At 46.1% G+C, this 15,732-nt stretch overlaps 1 protein-coding gene across 4 annotated transcripts in view; it reads right to left on the bottom strand.

The window, feature by feature from the left end:
• Positions 1-15,732, bottom strand: part of DOCK1 (dedicator of cytokinesis 1) — a 529,068-nt gene that overhangs the window by 184,351 nt on the left and 328,985 nt on the right. For all 4 annotated transcript variants that reach the window (XM_060127083.1, XM_060127084.1, XM_060127085.1 and 1 more), the window contains one exon: positions 15,296-15,390. In XM_060127083.1, coding sequence (XP_059983066.1) covers positions 15,296-15,390 — 95 coding nt within the window. The remainder of the gene's footprint in view (positions 1-15,295; positions 15,391-15,732) is intronic.

Here is a 15,732-nt window from a genome sequence, read left to right as displayed (position 1 = left end):
GTGCTATTTTCATCCCTTTGTTGAGGATTTCCAGAAGACCAGAGGCATCTTTAGCTACCCATCCCTTCATCTCCACATCCATCCAATAACAATTCTTTAAATCCCAAATTTGTGGGCAGCTCTGGGCTGCAGAGAGGCTGGGCTGACCCTCTGCGAAGCAGAAGAGCCGTCCTCGAATAGCTCAACTTTGAAGCTGAGGTGGGTATTCCAAAAAGATGAGCTTAGAAATTCAAAGGGAATTAGTTGAAAGAAATAAACACCTGAATGAAGTGAAATGTAGCAATGAGGCGGAACAGGACCCACTTGTCTAGAAGAGACACAGTCATGTGCATATCACCCAATAATAGGACCTAAAGATGGTCTCCTGCTACCTACGGCGCGGCAGCAAGCCCCATGCGCTCCCCAAAGCATCTTCGCACAATCAAGAGTGGAAATAACTAAACTGATGAACGTTCGTTCCCTTTTGGGATCAGCAGAATCACCGAGGAGCTGATCGACAGTGTGGTGCTTCCTCGTGGCCCCTTCATCACAGCGATGCCTCGTGACCGTGAGTGCAGAGTCTGCCGTTGCTTCCTAAACCTCACTCCAGCCTCGGGCATTTCCCAGCCCTGGGAGTACATGATCTTGAATTGTCCCTCAGAGAACAAATCTGAAATCCCAGCAAATAAAGAGAGTTTCCCTTGAATCTAAACTCAAGAATTTTCACTGATCTCAAGACGACCACTACAAAATCTGCCTCTAACTTGGTCACCTGCGGTCTCGGCCAGGTGGTCTTTCACAGTCAGTCCCGCATGCAGCTGACCAGAGGCTGATATGAGGCTACCAGATCCTTCTTCCTCTCCCTCAAGCCCAGAGCCTCCCCACCCCAGCTCTGGAGGACTCACTGGGCTTGACCCTGGGTACAGGGTCAAAGGGTGGGTAGTTAGTGGACCTCAGCACCTTGATGTGGAAGATTATAGCTCCTCCGATAAAGGAGCACTTCTGCGGCCCCAGGGGACCCAGTCACTTTCTTCCAGGAAAGGTTTTTGGCTCCAACACCCCACAGATCTCTAAAGTGTAAACAGAAGCCAGCCCTGAGGGCGATTTTCTTTTCAAAGCCGTACAGATTGCCCTTGGGCAGCCCCCAGGCCCGCAACACAGAGAGCAAACTCTCTTCCGAGGGGCATGGGTTTAGCATCTTTGCAACTTCCGTCATCTGGAGTGGCAGAGGAGATGGGCTTCATCCCACAGGAAGGCCACACACCTCAAGGGATGCAGAGAACAGCTTCCTGGAATCTAAGGGAGGCCGCAGGGCAGGGATGGACCCTGTCCCCATTGCCCTCACTGCCAGGACCAGAGTCAAGGCCAAAGGAAAGGTTGATCCCCTCTGAGGTCGGGGAAGTGGACGTGAACTGCACTTAATACGCAAGGTCATCCCAGCCACACAGGCAGGGTGGGGTCGGGACTCTCTCAGGGCAGGAACACACTGAATCACAAAACGTTGCCTCCTGCGGTCCCCGCTGTGGATTTATCTCCATCCATGAAGCGGTATCACGGGCACTGCAGCGAGCTCGATGCAGACAGCTCCCGTGTTGCCTCACCCCAGGCCAGCTCAATTGACAAGGGAGAGAAAGGGGGCCAGAGCTGTGTTAGCTGCCGGCTTTCCAGGCTCCCAAAGCCCCACCCCTGCATCTCACTAATTCAAGAATGATCATCCAATAACACCCATCACGAGGATGGTGAGGACACTCCCTCTGGCACTGGTGGAGGGTGGCTCTTTGCTGGCCACTGGCATAACCATCGTGAATCCTTCCAGATGGCTGTTAATTCACAGGTGGCTGGGGAAGGCAAACCACTGCCCCAAGGCTGTCCGACTAGCAGGGGTGTGTTTGAACCAAAGTCTGTCAAACTCTAAAGCAGGTGTGCTTCTCCATCTACAAAGGGAGCTCCTTACCTGATGCAACCTTAGCAACCTTGATAATAACATTACAGAACTGGGATTCACTTTTCTGTCCTGACCTTCACCCAGGTGACCACGAGTAACACAGAAGGCTTGGGCCAGCTCTTCGAATCTGACGCTGAGGACATGTTCTATGATACGAGACAAAACAAAAGCAATTGCAGCCTCACCTCTAAGGACCAAGATAAGAATCGTCATAGAAATTAACATCAGAGAAACACGGGCTTCCCCTGAAGAAAGCAGGAGCTCCTTTCACATCAGACCCCAAGGATCTGTCCCTCATTTGTCTGGGCGGAGAGACATATTTATGCCTGGGTCCCGCAGGGTTCCCTCTATTCCCTTCTTATCCCAACGATCCCAGCTCAGTACATGTTTTCTTTCAAGTGTTGTGTTATGTACACGGTTTCTTTAAACTGAAAAAACCACGAAAATCTACCTTTGGGGCAGATGATCAATAATTAGCAGGATGTCTGCCTTCTCGCCGTTTTTCTCAGTATGAGAAACTCGCTTCATAATGCACTGGATATTGGGGAGCTAAGTTCTAGGAGAGAACACCTAACTATGTGACAAACACTGCTCAGAAATGCCAGGCCCCCCAAAATTACATGCAAACCATGTTTACCTCCAAGCATATCTCATAAAAGAGAAACACTCCATTCTCTCTAAATCAAGCTTAATTCGTAGGTTTAATATCAAAAATAAAGAAATCTATCCAATATGCAGCGTCTTTTCATATTCCATTTCCAAATCATCTGCAGGTTAATAGCTAATTAAAAACACCTTGGACACAATACGTTGCAGGATCAGATGGGAATGAGATAGCCATTTACTTTAGTGGAGCAATAACATTCAGCTTGAAGAATCAAATCAGATTCCTGACCCCTTAATCCCAGGGATGTTGGGGAAAGCAGAGAGGCAGACGGCTCCCACATGGCAGGGAAGGGGGACTTGCAAGGAAGGGCCAAAGCTGCCCCTGTCAGTGCCTCCACCGCTGCCTAGCCCTCCCCAGCTAGGACAAAGGAGGAATCATGACAAAGGTGTGAAGGATGAAGGTGTGGAAAGGTCCCTGAAGCAAAGCCACCCTGGGAGGTATTAATGGTTCAGCCTCCGTCAAAGGAGCTCAGCCCTATGAAACACCCCCGTCCCCTTTCAACACATACATCCCATCCCAGCGAATCACAGGTGAGGAATTCAACCTGATAACCTCAGACTTTCTGGCTCTTGCATGAAACCTCACTAAGGTTTTCCTCTGAACATAAATGAATCAAGAAAGAGAAAGGAGAGATGGAGGGGGCTCCCCTAACCTCCTCTCCCAAACCTCTGCATCCCGAACAGCCCCATGTTAGGGATGCAAAGGCAACAGTTCAGAAAAAAATGGGGAAAAGATATCTCTGCATATGCAAAATGGATTGAAAGCTGAAAAAAGTGGTAAGTGCTAAAAAGCTACCCACGGGTCAGACAGCTGGAGTGCTCCAGGGATGATTAATATTTATACTCACAAATATTAACATTTAGCACTTTCTATCCCTTCCTAAGATCCTGTGCACCCAAGACATGGAGTCAGTGGACACTGGGTCTTGAGCAGAGAGAAGGGCTCATGGCACCTCTTACACAGCAATGCGGGAAAAGGCTTTGGCTGTGGGGCTTTTGTTTGGAACCATTAGAAGCCAATGAAATGAAAAGAGCAAAAGCTGTCAGAGTTCATTTTCTTCCTAAATCAACCAAACTGTAGAACAATAAAATATTTCACTTTTCAATATAATTTGTATTTTCAATTTACTTGCAGCTCTGGGAATCTGACAGGTACGGTATTAAGTAAAACCCTCCTCCGAAGTCTCATTGGAAAGGTTAAGAAGAAACAGCCAGCAGCCAGCAGCTTACAGACCTGCAGTCAGAGGCTGGCTCGTACGTACAAACACGGGTCTCCCTCATACGTTTCTGTGGTACATTTAGAACACCTTCAATTAAGGAAATTCATTAGCTAATAGCTAATCACTAGCTAATCATTTATTTATTGTATACCTACATCTGGAATCATTTCTTTGTGGACCCCAAAATAACAAGGGTAACTGTGTTTCATTCCTGGAAAAGAACCACTACAAGAGTATGTCATGTGTTTTACCAGCTGACTTTGTAATAAGAACATTCCCTACCGACATTCATTCTTTGCAGTCAGGCAATTACTCAGCCACTGTTTGTTCAGCACCTACTATGCGCTGGACAGCGACACCGAACTCCGAGCATCACTGAGGTGATGAGTGATTTCCCACAATGCAGCGTCCAAGGGTCAGGCACAAAAGTACAGAATCCCATGAAAATGTACCACATGACACATAAAAAAAAGCATCTTATACGAGCAAAAATGTATAGAAACCATCACGAACCTAACATTCTGAGTCCATGGAGAAACTATATTAACAGTATTATCATTTCTTTATACACCTGCAAATGTACTACATATGTGAATTTTTTTTAAGTATTCCACTGTCAAGCTGAAGATGGAGATAAAATATTACTCAATTTTATTTCCCATCTTGTGTCTAGAGAAGAACAAGAGCTTGATAAATAATGGTGTAATTCCATGTTCAATCTTCAAGATGATTTCATGTCAAAAACTGCATTTCACGGAGCTTCCATATAGAAAATATGTTAAGCCTCGCTATCTGGATGGTCACCGTGCTTGTTAGGACCAACTGACCAGCAGGAAGTCCACTCGCCTTCCTTCTGCAAGAGTCCTCAAAGATTTTTTTAAAATAAAATTTTTCAAATAAAAAATTTTAACGTCAGCCCACAAACACCACTCTTAAGAGGGAGTAAAAAGAAAAAAAGGACTCGGTGAGTAAGAAAAGATATCAGCAACACACATCCCTGAAACAAGGATGCATGGATAAAAAAGATGTGGTGTATATATACAATAGAATGCTAGCCATGAGAAAGAAGGGAATCCTGTCATTTGTGAAAACATGGATGGACCTTGAAGGCATTATGCGAAGTGAAATAAGTCAGACAGAAAAAGACAGACACTGTATGATCTTACTTGTATGAGGGATCTAAAACAAAACAAAATCAAAAACTGTAACTCCCCCATAAGAGACACTTGCTAATATCTTCCACACATGCCCTATGTGCCAGGCACTGGAAGGGCACCCCCGGGATCTAAATTCTCGTCAGTGTGACTTACTCTCACTGTCACCTGAACCTGAGCCACGCCCACAGGGATCTTCTGTGAAGCTGTAGCCCCTGGCAGGGCATCTTGGGGAAAACTGCCTCCAATCCTCCCCCTCTACAGGAAAGCTCAGCCCTGGCATCGTCAGTGGACGGCTGCTATTATCTATGGTAAAGGCTCCTGTCCCTGCTGGGGTCAGGCAACAGAGAAGGGTGGCTGAGAAAAGCGGAAATAAAGAAAAGGGGATCACTGAAATGGATGACATATATTTCTATTAATTACTTAACGTTACCGAGACTCAGTTTTTTCATCCATAAAATGGGGATATAATTGACATGGGGGGGATGATTCTTTGCAGCAGGTGACTCTCGTGTACATGGAAGGATGTTTAGCAGCATCACTGGATTCTCCCCACAAGGTGCCAGTGGTTCACACTGTGATAACAAATTGTGTCTGGACATTGCCGAATGGCCTCTAGGGGGGAAAAGCACCCCAGGTTGAGAACCACAGAGCAGATACCTAAGACAATGCTGGCAACACAGCGAGCATTCAGTTATCATGGGCCTCCTCCTCCACCCATTCTAGACTTAAGAGCATGACACCAGAGGGTCTCACACTACACATGCTTTCTGCTAAGCCCCAGGAGCACTGGAGGTAAAATTTGAGGATGGAAAGATCTGGAATACGACCTTAATAAATTCTATTTCGTCCATTTTGTTTTGCATTGAGAGCAGTCTCATGCAGCATGTAGAGAGGGCACTTGGCTTCATTCCTCCTAGAGTGAAGTACATCCTCTAGCATTAAGTGCCGGCAGGATGGCGTCGTCAACACCAGCCGGGAGCTCACAGCAAGGTGTGCACTGGCTCGGAGAATTCTTACAGAATTTGCCCTTTCAAAACTTTCCTCTAAAGCAAGCTTCCCTAAGTAAGAGTCCTGCTAAGAATGCTTCATCACTGCCATTCCGTGGAGAGTACTTTGATTTTTCATCTCGGAATTAAATAAAGAGGCCATTTGAATAAGACCCAACTGCATAAAATATCTATGCCATGTGCAATGAATTAGTGGTTATCAACAGCCAGGTAAAATCTGGAATTATCTGTGTTAGTTTTAGGCCAAAAGCTTAATTATTAAGCAAAGAGCAGAAGTATCCATGCCAGAGAATAACTGTACGGAAAATGGTAAAATAACTTATGAAAACGCCATAAAGGATCAACAGAGTTCCAACTAATAGCAAAGCACTGCGCACGTGGGCTCCTCTCCCCGCCGTGGGGTCCAGAGCACCCTTCCTAGATGCAGATCAAGAGCTGGCTTAGAATCTCGGTGCTTCACGAGGGCCACCTCTGCCTCGGAGTACGATCTCACGTGTTTCTCCCTGAGACTGGCCAGAAACGTGCTGAGCTGCAGCCCCAGTGGGCCCAATCCGGAAGCAGGCCTGGGCCTCAGTGCCTGCAAACTGGGGTCTGAGCTGCAAAACATCTCCTCCTAGCCCAGTTTCCCTGTAGAGGATAAAGGTTCCAAGAGTGATGTTATGAACTGTAGGAGCCAAAGAAAGTGCAGGCGTGCTGAGCACTAGGGAAATTTTCATTCCAGAGTGTTTTCATTATCCTGACTTTGAACTCCTGTTTGTTCACTCAAAAACTATATATATATATATTTTTTTCCTTTTGGTCCTTAGCTAGTGGGGTTGTGACAGTGTTTATGTCAGCTACTGTTTCAAAGGAAAAAATGATACTTAGGTGTGCTTGAAACCGTCAAGTTATTGGATATGCAAAACCTCAAAAGGAACCCAGTTATTTTCAAAAATAAATTAAAAACAACATCAACTAAAACCCCACGCTTCAAAGAAAGGAGAAAAGATGTTGAGAAGAAGTAATCCAAGAGTCTCTTGAGCCCCAAATGCTTGACACCCATGCCTTTAACTTGCACAAAGATTTCAACTCCACGCCCTTTCACCGGAGCAGCGTTTCCTGGAAAGGAGGTTGAGTTGGAAACAAAACACGCTGTCCTCCCAGACCCGACCATTAGGTGTCTGTTCTGGCTGTGGCTAGTGCCACAGTACTTAAGGCCGGTCCCCGGAAAGTGGGGACCCCTACCTTCCTCTCTCCCGAAAGCAAATGGTACATTTTCTCTGATCTAAGCCCAAGGCACAGAGCTGGCAAGGATGAAAATTCTTCCACAGCAATGAAACCCAATGGCGCTATACCTGCAAACAGCCTACCCTGCAAATCTGCCTCCTGAGCAGCTTCACGACGTCTAAGAAACCGGGCATCTCAAAGATGGAATCCCTTTCTAAGTCTTAAGGACCATTCCTATCATGATTATATGTCAAATTAATTTTGGCAGAAACAGCCGTGAGCTTGCCTTCCTGGATGCTGATACATCTGATGAATAATACTTACCAGTGGGGAAAATGCCATATTTTACAGGAGAAAAATAGCTAAGTTACAAAAATATGCATGGAAAATTGACCCAATGGAAGGAGCCATATGTGGTTGTAAGTGTGTAAATATGTGTTGTACGCATTACGTTGGTAGAAACATAATGCACTGTGTTGATGGATTGAGGAAAACACTCCCTGGTCCAAAAATGCCTGTATCACAGGTGAGAGAAGAGGAGTAGAAATCAGCCAACACTGCCATGCAAAGACAATCGAGAACGCAGACTGTGCTCCCATCACCTGGGACTGTTTGGCCTTCAAACGGCCATGATCAAAAAACGAGTAACACCCAGACATGTGACATCAATAGCAGTATGATCTCATCAATTCCAGGCTGGGAAGAAATGTCAGGGTTTCAAAGTACACATTTAAGATGAAACCTTGACTTCAGGTAAACAAACCAGACAATAGTTTGGATGGGTTGGTCTCCAGTATTTGAACGGTCAACAACTAGACAAGACTAAATGGGGCAGCTCAGCAAAATCCACTACATTCGAGAAGCTGGTCTTTAGGACAGGTCCAATGATGACCAACTGCGCATGGTCAACATGCTGACCAGTAACATCTTAAGCATCTCAAAACTGAAATAAAAATAATGTCTTCCGTTTTCTGTGGGCACAATTTTGAGTTCTCAACGTATTCCTTCAATGTGATATTCTTTTGCTCAATGTCATATAGAAGGATCTCTACCATAAATCGCCAATCTCCCCTGACAAACAGCAAGAATCGTTTTTATCACCCAGTGAGAATTTTGCAAAATCCATTATATTTTCCTTCGTGCTCCGTCTCCCAGGCAGCTTCAAGTATCTTGGCTTCTAAAAAACTTCCAGTTTTCTCTATGGCTTTACATGGTCTATTTTACACGCACAGTCTATGAATCCTTACTTGTAAAATATACCAAGTTCTGTTATGAATGTGTGTAGGATATTAAAAAACAAATTATAAATATAACCTCCTTTAGGCCCCAGCTTAACATGGACAAAACCAAGGAGAACGAGACACAAAATCTACACCAAAGAGGACACTGGAAAATATTGATAATCAGAGTTGTAAACAATGAGAGCTCTGAGGAAGTAAAAATGATGGTTTATTTTTCATCCTAAGAGAAGAGGACACAAGCAACAAGACCTAGTGAGAAGCTCAATCAGGGTAACTGAATTCTTAAAATTCTTCTGCAAGTCTGAAGGGTGGACAAATGTAAGAAAGGTTTTATTCCATGTTCTGCAGTTCACATGAATAAGAAAGTCTAACTCTAAAAATCTGAAAATTATACTCAATCCTGCCCCTGTTTTTACCCCACGGCACACAGTAGAAATGCCTTTTGCAAGTAAATAAAAGTAGTTAATAACAAATGCTTCCTTCAAGGTGAAAAAGGAACTCAGTCAAACCAACAGACTCATTTCCTACCAAGTCACTCCTATGCCTTAAAATTCTAGTCAGGATTATGACTAAACACTCTACTGGGATGAATTCAGGATTATGACTAGACACTCTACTGGGATTATGACACTCTACTGGGATGAATTCAAGCCCTACGACCGGAAGAAAGACACAGAAATGCAACTAAGTGGTCACGTTTGTGTTAACAACCAGAGAGAACTCTAAGACAGCCACAGCATAGTTCTTCAACATTAGACTAGGCTACACATACCACAAACTGTAAACCTGAACACTTTAGCTGATAGAAGTTCAAGAATGGCGACCAGCACTTATCTGCCAACAAGTGAAGGTCTATGCTTCCAACGCCACCTGAGATCTTAAATGGAAACATAGCATTTGCTTCCCTCTGGGCAGATTAAATAGCACTTCTGGATGCTAACACACAAGCACACATCTACTATACCCGAACTGTGCTTATCTTTAATGTCACCTTGCCATCTGACACTAGTATATCCTACAGCAGAGTTACAACGTCAGGCCATTGCCAATCACTTACTATCTTGAATATAGCAACCAAGTGACTACTGTCCTTTGAGATATTCATTATATCCTATAAATCTGATTCCTGATTTACAAGTTGTTGCCCCAAAACTGATGTAAAATGTAACTAAAGACAGCATCCAAGCCCCACGAATTGAAGAACAGTCCATCTGCAGAGGTAAGGCTGAACAAGCACACGAATATTTAAGGGGCCGTAGAGGCTGATTTTGTCAATTTCTAAGCTGTAGGTGGTAAAACTGCATGTCCAGCTGTGCCATTAAAACTTAGATACAGACTAGGGAAACTTCTGGGAATTACTGCTTATCCCAAGCAGGCAAGGAAACATCCTCTGATGCATGCCGGGAGGAGGAACAGACAACTCTGGCAGCACGTAAGAGATCAAGCTCTTAAGTCATAGGAGTAAAAAGGGGCAAACAGACAACGACAAAGAAACAGTGTTATATGGTATCTACGTAATTTCTATGGGAAATTATTTTATTAAGATGTTAGTGAGATTCTGTCCTAAAAGTTCACAGCAGGACTCCATAAAGCTCAGTAATGGATGCGATCCTCTGTAACAGCATATACTTTGAATGGCTCCAAAAAGCTAAGCAGGGGGCTTCCCTGGTGGTGCAGTGGTTGAGAGTCCGCCTGCCGATGCAGGGGACATGGGTTCGTGCCTCGGTCTGGGAAGATCCCACATGCCGCGGAGCGGCTGGGCCCGTGAGCCATGGCCGCTGAGCCTGCGCGTCCGGAGCCTGTGCTCCACAACGGGAGAGGCCACAGCAGTGAGAGGCCCACGTACCGGGAAAACAAAAAAAGCTAAGTAGGAACATCTTGACTTCTGTGCTTAAAATTCACTCAGGTAAGTAATAAATCTTGCAGAAAAGTTGTGTTTTAAAGACATAAGGATTAAAAACAAAACAAAATACTCTCTTCGGGAAACAGGAGGCATACTCAAGGTAGCAGCGTGGTTTTAGGCTACGGGACGGGCCCTATAACCTCCCAGCTGTGTGTTTTTTGGCAACTTAAGAAACCTTTGTGCCTCAACTTTCCCATCTGTAAAGTGGGCATAAAAACAACAGCTGTCTCAAAGTGCTGCTGAGGGTATCAAGGACATGGTGACTTGTAGTCTCCCCCGAGAAGTGCTTGGCACGTGGGAAGCATATGTTTCAGCTCACCCTTAGCCTGAAGATGAAAACGTACAACACATCACAAAGAATGCGTGTGTTAAATGAAAAAGGAGATAAACTCTGCACTCTGAAACTGGCATTTAAACAAGGATGTTAAAGAAAACTAAAGGGTCACCAACCAGATGTCTTAAGATAGCTTTAAGTGTTACCTAGCTGGCTGCATGGAGGCAGTATCTTCCTCAGCCACCCAACCGATTCAGCTTCTAAAACTCAATATTGTTTATTCAACAGAGGGGGTAGCGTTTTAAGGCAGTAAGATGTAAGAAAGAAAATTACAATGATCACAGCCCCAACTTTTTATTTATTTATTTATTGACTATTTTTGGTTGCGTCGGGTCTTCATTGCTGCGCACGGGTTTTCTCTAGTTGCAGCAAGCGGGGGCTACTCTTCGTTGCAGTGCACGGGCTTCTCATTGCGGTGGCTTCTCTTGTTGTGGAGCACGGGCTCTAGGCATGTGGGCTCAGCAGCTGTGGCACGCGGGCTCTAGAGCGCAGGCTCGGTAGTCATGGCTTGCAGGCTCTAGAACGCAGGCTCAGTAGTTGTGGCTCATGGCCTCTAGAGCGCAGGCTCAGTAGTTGTGGCGCACGGGCTTAGTTGCTCTGTGGCACGTGGGATCTTCCCCGGACCAGGGATCGAACCCGTGTCCCCTGCATTGGCAAGCGGATTCTTAACCACTGCACCACCAGGGAAGTCCCTCACAGCTCCAACTTTGATCAGAGTCTGAAATGCCTCCTTCATGGCCTGCTCTTCTGTTATTCCCTGTGGCTGGGGACCTTGTGCCTTCAAAGTGTGTCAGCTGTGAGAGGAAGGCGGATTGGCTGCAGCTTCTCAGAGTCAAAATCTCTGCAAATATAAGTGTCTTTAGGGAACTCCCTGGTGGTCCAGTGGTTAGGACTCAGTGCTCTCACTGCAAGGGCCTGGGTTCAATCCCTGGTTGGGGAACTAAAATCCCACAAGCTGCGGTGTGGCCAAAAAAAAAAAAAAAAAAAAAAAAAAGGTCTTTACTTGGTATCAACAAACCCACACACACGTACACAGACACATACACACGTGTGCGTGCACACACAACCACACACATGCACAAACGTCCATATACATGCGCATGCACACATACCACCCACACACACACACACACACACACACACACACACACACACACACAGAGGCATACACAGACACAGCTCCTCCTTGGGACGTTCTGATGGAAGAAATGCTGTCAGCTGGAAGACTTGGCCTCAGAGTACTAGAATTCTTGATGAGATGGCTCCGTACATTTTATGTACAACATAAAAGAAACCACAGGGATTTTACATTCTGAGTGTTTCCTCCTTTATGGAGATGTCTTTTAGGGCTGCAGCCTACGAGCATACTGCCCAAGATAATAGGATGGACTTCCGGCTCCAGACCCTAATTCCATCATCATTGACACAAGACTTTATCCTCAGAAGTCTCCGGCATCTGCCTTCAAGAGGACACAACAAACCAGGGCTTCTGCCTTGACGAGCTGCCTTTCCCTACAGACAAAGAGCTCTCCTCCCTGTGGCTGAGATGCAAAGGCTTGGGTTGGTGGAGATGCCACGGCACACCTGCATCTCTGTCACGTAGCTGCACCCTGCAGAGTGGCACGTGAGGAGGAATGCAGGGAACGCACAATTCCAGCAAGCACGGGTCAAGCGACATCCTCACCCCGGGAACTACAGAACATCCTGGGAGAAGCTGGACAGGGTCTCCAGAGAAGGAAACTCTGAGGGCTGCGCTCCATGCTTTGAGTCACAGAGTACGTGGCTTTCGCCCACGTGCAGGTCTGGGGTGATGATCAGATACCTCAGTGCTGGCAGGAGAAGGCAGAGGATGCAGTCGCAGGAAGAGGCTATGATGCAACCGTAAGCGTATAACTGAAAACAGACTCTCCATCACCATCAAAATAGCATCAGGGGCTTCCCTGGTGGCGCAGTGGTTGAGAGTCCGCCTGCCGATGCAGGGGACACGGGTTCGTGCCCCGGCCCGGGAAGATCCCACATGCCGCGGAGCGGCTGGGCCCGTGAGCCATGGCCGCTGAGCCTGCGCGTCCGGAGCCTGTGCTCCGCAACGGGAGAGGCCACAACAGTGAGAGGCCCGCGTACCGCAAAAAAAAAAAAAAAAAATAGCATCAAAGTAAAGTGTGGCTGCATCCTCCTCAGTGGGGTGACAGTTTACCTCGGTGGGACCCCTGGGACTGGGGTCACCAAGTCACACAACTTCTGAGGACAGATGGCATCTGACGTTGCAGGAGCAGCCCTCTCCCACCCTCGTCCCCAGGGTATGGAATGCACAGCCTGGGTGCTAGGACACGGCCACTCTGCAGGGGAGATGCAGCACAGGTCAAGTCCACACGCGGGGTCAGGCGTCCACGCGCACGCCTCCCGACCACACCCGGGGCCGCCCGGCTGCCTGACTCAGCGGCCGCCTTTAGCTCTACTCAGTCGAGTGACGGAGTCGTGATTTCACTACCGACGTGGCAAGTTTATCTGCCGGGTCTAGTTAATGCAGAGAGGCCTCGAGTTATTTCATTGCTAGACGGCAAGGACGGGTCTGTCGTTTTCAGCTACAGCATCCAGCAGAGCAAGGAGAGCCCGAGTCTTCCTGTAGATCCAGGACAGTGGGTTTTGTTGGTTGTTTGTTGAAGATACGCCACTAAAAACATGAACACTGCAGCTCTCTAGACTCATTCTAAATCATCACTCACAAAAGTTAATCCCGACAGAAACAAAAGGAAGAAACTCCTCGTGCTTTAAGTTCCTCACTTTCTGGGTGAGGATTCAGATCCCAAGAGAGAGCAGGTGGAAATGCAAGAGGCCAAGGCCAGGACCCCTGCTGTGAGCGCTGGCCACGTTTATATCTCCAGCTGTGAGAGGCCGCTCCCTCCCGAGCCTCTCCACTTAATTCTCAGATGTTGTCTGATGTGAGGAAGGAGGCTTCAGCCACAGCAACGTATGACTTAAGATGGACAACACTTACTTCGGCTCAGTCCTAGCGGAGGCCTGCTCAGAACCCACAGCTTATGGTACACAGGGCCGATTTCATCCCTGCCGTCCTGGAAAGGAGCATCACCCACAAAAGGCAAAGGGAAAGGCCCTTGCTGCTATGAATTTATCCATAGGGTGGACAAATCATTAAAAAGAGGCTCAGGAAAAACGTAAATGAAAACCACGATGAGACATCGTACACATGTATCAGAAGGGCTAAAATGAAAAACGGTGACGATAGCAAACGCTGACGAGGACGCAGAGAAGCTGGATCTCTCTTGCATGGCTCACGGGAGTGGAGAATGGCAGAGTCTGGCAGTTTCTTACAAAACTAAACATATGATTACCATGCAATCCAGCATTTGCATCCCAGGTCAGTTGTGCCAGAGAAATGAAGACTTAAGTTCATACAAAAACCTGTACAGGAATGTTCATAGCAGATGTATTTGCAATAGCCCCAAACTGGAAGTAGTCTAGACGCCCTTAAACAGTGAAAATGGTTAAGCCACCTGTGGCACATCCATACTGGGAACACTGACTCAGCAATGAAAAGGAACAAACCACTGATCCGAGAACCTAAATGAGTCTCCAGGCAATTAGGCAGAGTGAAAGAAAAAAAGTCAATCATCCCAAAAGGTTACAGCCTGTATGAGTCCATTTATATAACATTTTTGAAATGACAAAATTTTAGAAATCGAGAACAAATGAGTGGTTGCCAGGGATTAGGGAAGGGGGAGGGTCACAAATGGGGAACCACAGGATCCCCTGTGGTGAAGGCAATGTTCAGTGTTTTCACCGTGAGGGTGGATTTGAGAACACATGCATGTGAAAAAAATTGCAAGACACCAAACACAAACACTAATGAGTACCAGTCAAGCTGGGAAGATCTGAAGAAGATGGGTAAATTGTATCAATGTCAGCTCCCTGGTTGTAGTTTGGGGCTAAGGTTTTACAAAATGTTATCATCAAGGAAAACTGGGTCAATGGTACACAAGATCTCCTGTCTTACTTCTTACCGCAGCACCGACTATGAACCTACAATTATCTCCATAAAAACTGCAAGAAGAAAGAAGCAGAAAAAAGAAGTCAACAGAAATTCCTTCTAGAAACCACATGCGATCGAGAACCCCATGATCTTTGTTGGCGCTTACAGAAATTATAAAACCCAAGTGCTAGGAAATTAACCAACAGCCCTCACAAGAAGATGAACAAGGCACGTGCTTAATAGTTAATACGTGTGATGAAAATGCTCATGATCCTTTCCAGCTGAAATACGTGAAATGCAAACACTTCTCAAAAAACTCCCACAGAGCTGAGAATCGCTTTGGGTAACAAACACACATGGTTGAGATTAGATGGCAAACTGATGCCCTTGACAAAGGTGAAGGGAAAGGCGGGTCATGTTCATATTTGTTTTCTCCAGGGGGCAGAGCCCAAGTTCTCAGCCCCAGAGCCTGTGCTGGCATAGGCAAAGCACCCAATCTCCAGGCCCATTTCTCCAAAGAACCATTTGCATCACAGAAGGGGGAGCACCCTGTACATTGTGGGAGACCCCACGGTATCCAAGCAACACCTCCATTCCCACCAGACATGAATCAGGCACCTCGTCAAGGAGAGCCTTCCCCTGTACTCACTTATTCTGCATCATGTTCATGATCACCCAGTCGAAAGGGTAGACATTCTTCCCAATGAGGTTCTTAAACATGATGAATGTTTCCATCAGAAAATCCTGAAATGAAAAAGAGAACACTGAAACAACCCACCCAGAAAAAGGTGAAAACCAATGCCCCCTGGAATAATTTACATTATAAATGACTTTTTTTTTTTCTTTTAACTGAATGAGAACATACGAAAAAGTAATGAAGATGTATTTCACAGGAGGTATGTATTACACTTCCGCCTTTCTGTTTGCCTGAGCACCTCCTATCCCAGAGAACTTTCCCGAGGACATATTAAAATATACTCCTTGGGCATATCTAAGAGTCACAAAGAGTCAGTCCCCAAAGGTTACAAATACATAGTGACACTCTTTCTGCTTAAAGAAACCTTTTTAAACAAACGTAACACGCAA

This window comes from Lagenorhynchus albirostris, chromosome 16 (genome assembly GCF_949774975.1).
Source record: "Lagenorhynchus albirostris chromosome 16, mLagAlb1.1, whole genome shotgun sequence".
NCBI classification, from domain to species: Eukaryota; Metazoa; Chordata; class Mammalia; order Artiodactyla; family Delphinidae; genus Lagenorhynchus; species Lagenorhynchus albirostris.
This window is presented reverse-complemented; position numbering and strand designations above follow the sequence as displayed.